Raw genomic sequence first — 13,313 nt, forward strand, 5'->3', positions numbered from 1 at the left:
ATCCATGGTCTCTTAGCATCTTCATAACATCTGTCCAAACTCTTCTGGTTTTTGGAGTCTCCATTGAGAAGTTAAGTGTAAGTCTTATAGGTTTGCCTTTATATATTACTTGGCCTTTTCCCCTTGCAGCTTTTAATATTTCTTGTTCTGCTTGTTTAGTGTTTTGTTTATTATGTGATACGTGCAGACTTTCTTTTCTGATCCAATCTGTTTAGTATTCTGTAAGCTTCTTGTATTTTAAAGGCATGGCCTTCTTTAGGTTGGGAAAGTTTTCTTCTGTGATTTTGTTGAATATATTTTTCGTGCCTTTGAGCTGGGATTCTCCTCCTTCTATTCCTATTTTTCTTAGGTCTTTTCATGGTGTCCCAGATTTCCTGAATGTTTTGTATTAGAAATCTTTTAGAGTTAACATTTTCTTTGACTGATGACTCTGTTTCCTCTATTATATCTTCAATGCCTGAGATCCTCTCTTCCATCTCTTGTGTTTTGTTGGTGATGCTTGCATCCGTAGTTCCTGTTTGCTTACACAGATTTTTCCATTTCCAGAATTCTCTTGGTTTGTATTTTCTTTATTTCTATTTCAGTTTTCAGGTCTTGAACCATTTCTTTTACCTGTTTGATTTTGTTTTCTTGGATTTCTTGGCATTCTTTAAGGGATTTATTGATTTCCTCCAATTTTTGTATGTCTTTTCCTTGATTTTTAAGGGAGTTTTTTATTTCCTCATCAGGGCCTCTGTCATCTTCATAAAGTTATTTTTAAGGTCATTTTCTTGTGCTTCAACTGTGTTGGAATGTTCAGGTCTTGCTGTCGTAAGATCGCTGGGTTCTGGTGGTGACATATAGTTCTTTCTGTTATTGAATGTGTTCTTACACTGGATTTGGGATGATTACAGGTCTAGGTGTTGATTCTTGCATTTGTCTTTGTTGGATGTGTGTTTTGTTCCTTTGTTTTCTGTTTCCTCTCTTGTCTTCTGGCCTAAGTGGCTGAGGGTTCTGATAACTGGCAAGTCTTCAGGTCCAGTAGGGTGTCTCTGCTGAGTTTTGAAGGGCCTTGAGTGCCTAGATCCAGCCTGACCTGTAAAGCCAAAGTCTTCTTCTGAAGTTGTAGACCAGAATATGGAACCCAGTGGAGGGGGTGCTGTTCTTCTGATTGGTGTGGGCTGTACCTGAGCCTTTGGAGTCTGCTCTTTTTCCGACTGGTGTGAGCTGTACCTGGACCTATGGAGTCTGCTGTTCCCCTGGCTGGTGTGGGCTGTGCCTGCGCCTATGGAGTCTGTTGGAGTTACAGGGAAGGGCTGGCCATGGGGAGAGTGAAGAGGTGGGTGGGGATGGGTGGTAGAGTGGGTGTTGGGGAGCACAATCTAGTAGGTGGTGGCAGTCCAGTTAGCAGGCTGGTCACTTACCTGCTTGAGGGCAGGCATCTTAAGTGCAAAGAATGTCAGTGCTTTTATACAGTAGCTACCCATTCCAAATATTTCCAGCACCTAGAAGATCCTTCCCTTTGCTCTCAGAATCTACCTCCTTGAAGGGAAGCCACCATTCTAACTGATCTCATCAATGATTACTCTTGTATGTGAGTGAGTAGGTGTGTGTGTATTTGCCTGCCCCCAGAATGTACTGTGTATTACTTCATCGAATACAATTTATAAATAACCTATGTTGTGTGAACTATATGGCCCAGTGTTAGTGATATGAAGGAATGATCCTTGGCTTTATGAAAAAAAATATTAGTCTAGTGGCTGAGACAGCTTAATGGTGAACCAGTGGTACCAAAGCCCATTTAGACACTAGGCTGAAATTGTTCATCCAAGGAGTTCTCATAGCACAGAAGAGGATACTTAAAGTAAAGTGGGTAACACATATGCTAATGTGTCAAGAAAGGGATTCACGACATAGGAAGAGCATTGTAGACAAAAAGATCTAGGGGGGTTTGAGGCACAGGGGCAGGGGTTAGCTGGATGCAAGCATGGGATGGATGACTGATAATCTAGTGTGGTTAATCAAGGGATATCCATGCTCACTGGAACTGGAGAGAAGCATAGGCAGGTCAAAGAGCCAAAGCTAAGCAGATTTATAGTATAAGAAAGGAAATGAATGGATGGGGAAAAGAACCCTAAAATTCTTCCTCTGTGTGATCAAGTATGTTATGGGCCCTCCCTGTCAGCAAATGCTATAATCAAAGAGCTTGGGAGAGTCATTCTAAAACTGTGTTCAGCAGGTGTAAAGGGATGGACTATGACAAATGTTTTTGTGTTGTGAGGTTTTTTTTTTTTTTAAGTCAATTGATTAGAATAAGATTACATACTGTAGTCATCCCCTGAAGATTCATAATAGCATTAATATTATAAAAGCTTTCAAGCATTTGAGCATGGATCCAATTTTCTATAATACTAATATTAGTATCATTCTTTGGAGCCCAGTTTTGGTAACAGTGGTCTGTGTCTCAAAAAACCCAATGATCTCCATTCATAAGCTTTGTTTATTTATTTGAGCAGTGATGAGGATCAATTCTGGGATGACCTTTAGGTTACACCTTAACTCTACATATTTGTTTTCTAGTGCAGAACCAAATTGCTGGTTCTTATATACCCACTTCCATATTGGAGTGCTCTTGCATCCCTGTAATAAACTTCAGTTTATTTTTCATAGAAGTTTTTCATTGTATTAGCTGTCTGGAGATTTTTATTTCCTTGTTTTTTTTGTTTTTTGTTTTGTTTTGGTTTGGTTTTTTTGGTCATGCTCAGAATTCATTACCTGCTAATAAGTTGTAAGAAATGTGAATTTGCCTGTTCCTAAACAAATATAAATCATTCAAATGTGTTTAATAGGAATTATAATAAATAAAATCACTTTTACTTATTTTGAAGTTCTTATACTCATAGTGGCAAACTTCTAATAATGAGCCAGTAAATCAGTGGTGATGCTAAAGAAATCAAACAAATAAAAACAGGATTGACCTTGCTGAAATTTAATGTTTCCAGCATTTATCTGTCAGAGCCACTGATTTGGAAATTGTTGTAACTTCTTGAAAAGGTGGACCTTTTTTCCCATAAAAATCCCCATCTTTGTGCAAAGTGCAGTTTCATTTTCCTTGAAGAGAATGCAGTGATTGATTATCCAGAGTGCTGTGGTGACAAGGTAAACCAGCCAGAGAGCTGGGAAATTGTATAGAATCATAGAGCATCACATAGGTGCCATGTCAAGCACAGCATCAGAATGAAATTGTGCCTTTCTAGTTAGTCTGTGCTGCTACTTCCTCCTCACCCCCAAAACCTCAACCTCCAGAGACTATTCAGTCATACTTTCTCCTCCAAATTCTGTCAGTTCCATTCTTACTACCCTAATGCACTGTGGTAGATACATAACAAACCTCCCTCACTCAAAAAGATTGCAAAATACAGGTGCCTGTTTCCCACATCCCTTGCCTCTATGCCACCTTCAGTGAGAAGTTTTTACATTTCCTATATGAGCACTCTTTTATTAGTTCTGAAGATCCTGACATGTGATGAGCAAGTGGAAGGAAGGACGGGAGATGAACAGAAAGAAAAGGGACATGCCGGTCACTTCTAAGAAGCTGATAATCTAGTTGAAACACCTGCAAAAACTTGAGAACAGTTATACACTAATTCAGCCAATGGCAAAGCACCAATGCACAGATTGAATACATGCGTCATGTGGACCAATAAAGGAGCAATCAAATTATCCTTGTTATTAGTGGACTAAATTGAGTCATAATAAAGGAAGAGACTATCCAAGCTACCTGAGAGCTGATTATCAATCGTGTAATTGAGGACAGAACCAGGCCTTCTCCTAATGATCAGAGTCATCTCCCCACGTTCATCTTTCAATGCTTTAGAATCGAAGCAGGCTTTGTGAGGATTGCTGAGCTCCTCTGCTTTATTAATTGCTGTCCACATTTTGTAGGATACTGTGTTCTGAATTGGGATGAGGATTTTAGATGCTTAACGTGGGGACATGTAGCTAGGCAGAATCAATTCCTGTCAGTCACACAAATACAGAGGAATGGGATTATAGATCAGGGTGAAGCTGCAGTGCTTTAATCTCAAAATCAATACAGAAAAGGAAGTTGAACTTGGGAGGATTCTATAGAGGCTGTAATTTGGTTTCCTATGAGGTTTGCCTTACATAATATGATGCTCCTTTCTTCTTTCCTTCTAATTATTTCAGTAGGAGAGGGGAGGGGAGGAGAAGGCATAGTAGGCAGAAGCCTGTACTACCAAATCGTCTGAAATGAGCATACAACTGTACCTCATAATCCAGGCTAATGCTCCTTTGTATGTACTTTTATCTATTCTTTTTATTTTGGGGAAAAAATTATCTAAAACCCTGACCCCATTGTGTATCTTTAAGCACAGTAAAATGCCTTTGATTCCTTCCTAGGTCACTGTGATACTGGAAAAAACATTTTTTTCATATTCCCTTTATGGCTAAGTCTGCTGTAACCTGTGTAATTTTATTTAAATAAATATATAACACACTCTTTATTGACCAAAGGATTCCAGACTGCTAAGCATATGATTAATATTTACTTCAGTGTAATTCTGCTCTTTTTACAAGAGACATGAAATAGTGGTTTAAACAACTCAGTCTTTTTTAACCAAAGATTCAGAGTTTATTGAACATTCCCTTTTTCAGGAGTACCACTAATTTGCTAGTAATAATACCCTAGCTTTAAGATGGTCTTATTTTTTTTCTCTTTGGAAGTTCTTTGGTTCAATTTTAAAGTCTTAGTCTATGTGAGCCCTTCTTCAATGGTGCTGACAATAATGACATCATTTGGCTCTGGACTTGTCCTCAAGAACCCATGTGTTAAAGGCTTATTCCCTGAGAAGAGCTGTTGGAAGGCTGCCAAAGCTCCAAGAGTGGGGTATCATAGACAGTCTTCAGGCCAACAGGGGTGTGTCCTTGGGGGAGACTGTAGAGTCCAGCACCATTCATTCTCTTAGGCTCCAGCCATGCCGTGAGCAGTTTAGTGTGCTGCCTCAGCATAGGCCCAAAACAATCCAGCCAATAAGTTAAGGATTGAAACCTCCAAACTGTGAGCCAGGTAGCCTTTCTCTTGGGAAGCTGGTTATCCCTTTGGTTGTTATAGTAACAGAAATAAATGTGAAACACAGTGAACTTGTGAAAAAAATAATGGGCTGTGGACAGAACTGAGGGCCAGTGTTAAATCAGAAAGGGACAGAAACACAAGCAGAGCCTGGAGCCCTTGCTTTCCTGTTTCCTCTTTCTCAGCCTGTTTACTACTGTTTTCACTGACAGTAATTATAGGGTACTGAAAGGGTTAAATAAGCTAAAGCAAGTGGAGGCCTAGTGCTGGGCCTTGTGCTTGTAAGACCCCTGTAAACATCCTGATAATCACAATGATTATATGACTTCCAAGTGATTCAAACCACGCTACAAACACCCTGCAGCTGTAAGATACAACCCGAATGTCCCTTGTTCTTAATACAGTGATAGTTTCTAAATTTAGAACAAATAATGGCAGCCTTTTTCTTTGTGCTGCCTGTAGTGGGCTTTTACTCCCTAAGTAGAGCCCTGGAGCTGATAAATGAGGCTTCCATTGACTATGAATGCTCTTTCTTAAAACCCACAGAGATTCCAGTAGTGATGGTGGAAGCCTGTAATCCCAGCCCTTGGGAAATGAAGGCATGAGGATCAGGAATTTAAGCCTACCTGAGCTAAAATAGCAAAACCCAGTCTCCAAAACAGCGAGGAGGCCAGGCAGTGGTGGTGCACGCCTTTAATCCCAGCACTCAGGAGGCAGAGGGAAGTAGATCTCTGTGAGTTCAAGGCCAGCCTGGTCCACAGAGGGAGTTCCAGAACAGCCAAGGCTATACAGAGAAACCCTGTCTCAAAAAACAAAAGCAAAACAAAACAAACAAACCAGCAAGGAATGGGGATGTAGCTCAGGGATAGAGTGCAAAGTCCTGGTTTCCACCCAACAGCATCATTTTGAAAAATAAAAAACAGATACAAAGATATCTGGTAGATTCCATGAAGTCTACAAAACCTTTTGAAAATCCCTATCGTGTGTCAACCCTAGGAACAGACCTTTCAGGTCTTTGACAGGCTAGCATTGTGTGAGATATTTATTTGGTTGTTAATTTTAATTCGTATTTTTAAGTGACACATCCTACAGGAAGCTCAAGTGCCTTAAGTGGTCACATCCTTTCAGTTGTTCTTGTTTGTCCTGTGCATTATTTCTAAAAGAAATCTCATGAGTTTCTGTGTCCTCTCTTTTTTGTTCATTTCTAGAGCACGATCATTGTGGAGAAGACGGTGCAAGACCTCATGAACCTGATGCATGACTTGAGTGCATATTCAGATCAGTTCCTCAACATGGTGTGTGTGAAGCTCCAGGAGTACAAGGACACCTGCTCCACAGCCTACAGGTACAGCTCGGGGATGCTGACTCAGGGTACAGCTCTGGGGATGATGACTCGGGGTACAGCTCTGGGGATGCTGACTCTGGAGCCTGGTACTGCTGGCCACACTGCCTTCTTCGCCTACTTCCCTGAGTTTGTCAGAGGGCCTGACAGGAAGGAGTACCATAGAGACAGTCTCTTAGGTTCTTGCACAGTCACACAGACAAAGGGAATGAAAGGAACAAATGGCAGAGACATTTAAGATGGTTATAATGGCTCAGCTCGTGGGTCAGCCCTGGTTTTCATAGAAACCTAGAACTACGAGTGTGGCTTCTCAAGGAAACTTCAGGTCTTGATTAGTCCACTTGGTGAGTGAAAAGATCCTAATAATAGAGTGATTTAAAACTCCTAATATTCTAGTATATAAAGTATTTCTCATTCTTACTAGTACATCCCACTGACATTGATCTGAAGCCCTCCTACTGTCAGAAAAGGACATTTAGGCCTGTTTTCAACATCAGTTGAAGGGAGAAAAATAGTGTTATAAACTTAAAACCTGTTAGTTAGACCTCAGAATCCTTTTTTCATAGTTTATCAAATTATCCAGTGCTCATAGATCGTAGCATTCCATGTAGAAAACTAATAATAGGAACAAATTATGGCCTGGTTGACAAGACTTGAAACAATTACAGAAAAAGAGAATGTATAATAAAATACTAAATTATATGTGATATATAATTAAGGATAGAAAGGTACAGTACAGTGCATAATCATAATCTGTGTGAAAACACAGAGAAAACGTGATTACAGACAGGAATGATTTTGCAGAAGGTGATGTGCTAGACAGATGACATTCATGGAAGTGGAGAGAATCATAAAGGCATTGCAGTAAAGGAGAGGACACTAACATAATGGCCTTGTATTTGGAGGGGACAATAGGATTGCCTAAGTGGGAAGTAGTAGGAGATAATGTTTCCTAGGAAGACTGATACCAACCAACAGAGGGTCTGAGAAGACAAGACTTTGACATTTAAATGTTCCAAGAGTCATGTGAGTCAGGAAGCAAAGTTGAAAAAAAGGAATCTGAAAGAGTGATATAATACACATAAATGCAAACCTCCCTCATTCCAACAGGAAGTATTATTTATCCATTGTCTCATAGCTCACTTAAATTTTTAAAAACCCTACAATATTTACTTTTTGTATTCATCAAACTGTCAACATATTAGGTTAAAGTCATACAGTAGTAATATTTTATATTCAGTTAGAGACTAAATAATTATCATGATAATTCAGAAATATTAAAATTTACTCTTCTGGTAACAGAAAACATAAATTCCTATTTTAAAATGAGTTTATACAAATTTGCTTTGCCAAAAATTACAACATAATAAGCAAATGCTTCAAGCTAAAAATGTACTCCATTACAATAAAATTTAGTGAAGAAATAAAATACAACTGGTACCCAAAGAAAAAAAGAGAAAGGGTCCATAAGAAGAGAATTTATTATATATTATAAATATACAGGGGAAGAATTCAAATCCCTGTGAGATTGAGATCCATGAAGTACATTTTTTATTTTTACTTGAAAAGTAATAATTGAATCTAATTAGGAGACAGTGAGATGTTTCATTGTTTAAATTGTAATGATTAAATCAATCTATGATACAACTATTAACTCATATAGGTTTTTTTTAATGTGTGTGATATGAACATTTAAAATCTACTGAGGAATTTTTTGCGGGGAGGCGGGTTGGTTTGTTTTGGTTTTGTATTTGAAGACAGAGTTTCTCTGTGTAGTCTGGCTGTCCAGGAATCACTCTGGCCTCTAACTCAGAGATCTGCCTGCTTCTGTGTCCAGAATGCTAGGATTAAAGGCACGAGCCATCACATCTGGTCAACTTTTAAATACATATATTTAATGGAGATTGTGTCTTTGACCCAATAACCCCTTTTCCTACCCCACACAAAACCCAAATACCCACTTTTTTAAATCTCTACTTCTTAGGATTTGAATTCTAAAGATTCTGCATCTGAAAGAGAACATGTGATATTTCTGTTCCTAGCCTTTGGGAGCATTTAAAATAGTGATTTTTTTTTAACAAATGTATTTATGATATGTCAAAAGTCATGAGTTTTGCAAGTACTTAAATTCACACCCAAAACAACTGTATGTCAGCTTTAATATGCAGAGAGGAGACTGTAGTTTTTACAAATTCTTTTAGTGGGTATACAAATTCCTCAATCCACTGATCTAATGTATTTGTTTGAAATTGGAACTTCTGGTCATTCCATGAGTGTTCTATTCTCAGGTATTTTAAAATAAATTCCTAAATGGTTGTACCAGTGTGTCACCTACCAAATGAGAATTTAAATATATTTTAAATATTGAGACTTCAATTTTAAGCAGTGAAAACATTTTAAAATTAGACTTTAATAACACTGTGTTTTACTTTATGTTTATATGGAACTACCATTAAATTTAAACATTTTTTGATATATATAACTAATTTCTCACCAATAATAATGGTGATGAATATTACTTATAATTAAACTATAATAAATTAGTTGGCTCTTGAATCTAAATTCTACTGATAGGCATTGTTAAGTGTTGTTGCTTTAATTATTTTGACAGAAAAGTTTTAAGTTCCTAGAGCTTGGCACCTCACTCGTCACTTCCTCTCTACGTGTAAAGTGATTGGAAGCCATTGTGTGTTAGTCAGGCTTGTGTTACTATGATGAAGTAATTTGGACCATTAGCCTACAGAGTGAATGGCTCCCATCCGGCTGTTCTAGTCCAAGATAGCATGGTCTCATTGCTGTGAGCCTCTGACAAAGGGTTTTATATCAAGGCAGAAGTGCCCAGTGAAGCCAACAACTTGCATCATGAACCAAGAAGCAGAGAAACGTCATGAAACCAGGGTCCCACAATTCCTTCTGAGAACACATACTCAAAGTCCACTCCTTTTTATTAGAGGGAAAGTATTTTTAATTCCTTATGTATGAAAATCTTGCACATTTGTGAAGATAGTTATTGTCAATCATTGTGGGTTTTTTTTTTGTTTTAATGTTGTTTTCTCCCCTAGACTAGACATTATCCCAGTCATCTTCCTCCATTGTCATTAGCCTGATAGCATATATCTTAAAAAGGACTCTGCCCAGCATATATCTTAAAAAGGACTCTGCCCAGCCTGGACTGGTTTTCCAGGTGTGCTCTGCATAATAGAACAGCATTATCACATGCCTCCTTTAGGAGCCAAGGCTAAACCCAGTTCTTCTTGTATCCTGTCATTGCATTGGATAGAACTTCACTGAGCATCCACCAAGACACTCCCCTCCCCCGTGTGTGTAGCATTAACCAGTCACAGACTCTACCTTCAAGGAGCCCATCGAGTCCAGGGAAAGGAGTGCAAGAATATGTGACAAAGAAACAGAACGTATATGCCCACAGCATCAAGTTGTGGGAGGGAATAGAGTAAAGCAGAGAAGGGCCATGCCCTAGGAATACATTACTAATGAGAGCAGGAGAGGATTGGAGAAAGCCGTGAACTGGTTTGATGAGGAGTGAGGACGGTTGAGAGAGAGAGGCTTAGGAAGGGTAGGCTGTAACTGTGGCAACCTTCGGAAGGTTAGGAGGTATAGAAAAGGAGGAACAGGTGAATGAGTGGGGGTGACATTGGGGGCTCTCGAATGCAGGCTCTGGACTCCTGTTTTAAACATAGGCAGTAAGGAGCCAATGAAGGTGCGAGGGGAGGGCCAGGTGCAGAGAGGTGCTCTGAGGAGACTCTTCCGCTTTGGGGTTTAGATGGATTGGAGAGAGAGAAGGAAGAGCAGTAGAAGAGTGCTTGTTAGGCATGAGGTGAGGAAAACAAGAAGGGGCAGTCCGGGAGGTATTGAAGAGGTAAAGTTGTGATGCCAGGCCGCTGATTCGCTGGAGAGGGTAGGGGAGGTTTTAGGGGAAACAAAGGTAAAAGCATCTTTCTCTTTGCACTTTGTGGTAACTTTTAAACATAGATTCAATATCTCACATTCACCCATTGAATGTAGTATTATTTTTAACTCCTCATCTGGGTCTATTGAGATATTTTTAAATCCTCATTCTGTCATCAGAAATTCTGAGCTATTCCTCTAAGTTCCATGCCTCCGTTCAGTTTAGTTTCTTTACAGGAAAACATTCAACAAAACAGCTTAAGTTGAAAATTTAGGCCATCCTTGCCAGGTGAACATGTATGTATGATACAGTGTTTCTAGTCAGAACCAAGTTTTGGCTTGGAAGCAGGCTCTACAGCCAGTGTGAATGCCAGCTTGGACAGCTATACAGCCTCTCTGCTTTAACCCCCTTTCCTTAAAAAAAAAAAAAAAAAAAAAAAGAGGCATTCCAGAAATGCCAATCTTTTACACCTGTGTTTAAACAAATGAAATGTCACCCAAATTACTCAACTGTGATTTTGATGCTGCTGGTAGTGGTGGTGCTGCTGGTGCTGATGCTATGGTGGTGGTGGTGCTGGTGCTGGTGCTGATGCTATGGTGGTGCTGGTGGTGGTGCTGCTGGTGCTGATGCTATGGTGGTGCTGGTGCTGGTGCTCGTGCTGATGCTATGGTGGTGCTGGTGGTGCTGGTGCTGGTGCTGATGCTGATGGTGGTGGTTGCTCCCTGTACCACTGCTAATGACAGCTCAAATTTGTAGCATCTGCTGCTCTACCAGAAGCATTTTTCTTGTGGGTGCTTCTTGCCCTGACAGTTTAGGTTTAGTTTTAGAGGCAAGAATGGAACTTACTGTGTAGCCTAGGCTAGCCATGAATTCAGGATCCTCCTGCTTCAGCATCCAAAGAGCTAAAATTGTAGGCACGTGCCACTGTGCAGCACCAAGCCTAAATTTATTTATTTATTTATTTGTTTGTTTGTTTGTTCTACATCCTGGCCACAGTTTCACCTCCCTCCCATCCACTCCTCCTCCACTTCTGTTTAGAAAAGGGCAGGTCTCCCATGGATATCAACAAAACATGGCATATCAAGTTGCAGTAAGACTAAGCACCTCCCCTTGTATTAAGGCTGGGCAAGGTGACCTTGTGTGAAGAATAGGATCCCAAAAGCCAGTAAAAGAGTTGGAGACAACCCCTGTTCCCTTTGTTAGATGTCCCACAAGAAGACCAACCTACACAATTGTCTCATATATGCAGAGTGCCTAGGTCAGTCCCATGCAGGCTCTCTGGTTGTTGGTTCAGTCTCTGTGAGCCCCTCAGAGCCCAGGTTAGTTGATTCTATGAGTTTTCTTGTGGTATCCTTGACCCCTCTGGCTCCTACAATCCCTTTCTCCCTTCTTCTACAGGATTCCCTGAAATTTCCCTAATTTTTGGCAATGGGTCGGCATCTGTTTTCATCAGTTACTGGATGAAGCCTCTCTGATGACAACTGGGCTAGATACCAATCTCGTCATAGAAGATGGGCAGTTCAGGCTACATACCTGTTATTGCTAGGAGTCTTAGCTGGGGTCATCCTTATAGATTCTTGGGAGATTCCCTTGTGCCAGGTTTTTACCTGACCCTGAAATGCCTCCTCTTCCCATAGTCTCTTTCAGTATTCTCCCCTTCCACCCACCCCCAATCCTGATCACTCATGTTCTCATCCCCATCTGCTCTCAATCCACTCACAAAATCTCTTCTATTTCCCCTTCCCAGGGGGATCTGGGCATCTGCCCATGAACCCTCCTTGTTTCCGAGCATCTCTGGGTCTATGGGTTGTAGCGTGGTTATCCTTTATTTACAGCTAATATCCACTTATGTGTGAGTACATACCATGTTTGTCTCTCTTGGTCTTGGTTACCTCACTCAGGATGGTTTTTTTCTAGTTCCATCCATTGGCCTTCAGATTTCCTGGTGTCCTTGTTTTTAACAGCTGAATAACACTCCACTGTGAAAATATACCATGTTTTCTTTATCCATTCCTCGGTTGAGGGACATCTAAGTTGTTTCCAGGTTCGAAGCCTCAACCTCTCCGTGCAGCTCTCCCATCAACATCTTCCCCAGATAGTGTGTGCACACCCAGTGCAGATGGCGTTCTCGTGTTGCCACAGTCCTCCCATCTTCTACTTTTAAATTCTGAACCAGTTTCCATTGAGGAAGAGAATATTGCAGATCTGGGGACAACTAGACAGTTGGTTGTATTATGAGTAGGTAAAAACCTGCCATTCCCACTGGCTGTAGGGCCTGTTCCTGAGCAAAGGCAGTCTCCCAGCTAGAAAGACTGTACAATACATACATGTTCACCTGACAAGGATTGCCCATGAGGCACCCCTTAATTTTTAAACTTAAACTGCTCTGTTGAATGTTTTCCTATACAAAACTAAATTTGAAGTTTCTAGTAGGCATTCACATGGACACACGGAGGTGGCAATTGGATACACTCATCAAAAGGAGAGAGCCCTGGCCTAGAGTTAGGCATTTATCAGCCATTAGCATGTAGTAGGAGTGGTGTGTGAAGCTGTGGTACTTGGTGAAACCTGCTTGGAATGAGGTTAGCTAGCTATGGCACAGATGACAACAGTGTGGACCTAAGAAGTGTGCAGGAGGAGGAGTAACTGTCAGAGGGGACTGAAGCAACAACCGATGAAAAGGATGTAATGTGGAAGCTAAGCAACGGGATGAGCCGGATGCTGCTGTTGGGTCTAATCAGAGCATGGGCTGGGTAGTGGCTTTCCCAAGGTGGTGACCATCTCAAGAGCTGTTCCTGTGGGGCATTAGAGTGCAAAGCAGAATGGCATGGATGAGAAAGGAAAATACAGGAATAGAAATGACAAATATAGGCTAAGCATTTATTTATAATTAGTGCCACTACAGAGGGGAACAGGATTATGGTAGTAGCTAGAGTGCTGAGGTCACATGGAGATTTGGTGAGTCATTTCCAAAGAGGAATATATGCATATCT

General features: G+C 40.5%; 1 protein-coding gene across 2 annotated transcripts in view; it reads left to right on the forward strand.

Moving 5' to 3' along the window:
- The window catches only part of Exoc4 (exocyst complex component 4), a 768,512-nt gene that overhangs the window by 594,995 nt on the left and 160,204 nt on the right, over window positions 1–13,313 (forward strand). For both annotated transcript variants that reach the window (XM_052721855.1, XM_052721856.1), the window contains exon 12: window positions 6,280–6,416. In XM_052721855.1, coding sequence (XP_052577815.1) covers window positions 6,280–6,416 — 137 coding nt within the window. The remainder of the gene's footprint in view (window positions 1–6,279; window positions 6,417–13,313) is intronic.

The sequence above is a fragment of the Peromyscus californicus genome, unplaced genomic scaffold (genome assembly GCF_007827085.1).
Source record: "Peromyscus californicus insignis strain IS unplaced genomic scaffold, ASM782708v3 Scaffold_6__1_contigs__length_162567912, whole genome shotgun sequence".
NCBI classification, from domain to species: domain Eukaryota; kingdom Metazoa; phylum Chordata; class Mammalia; order Rodentia; family Cricetidae; genus Peromyscus; species Peromyscus californicus.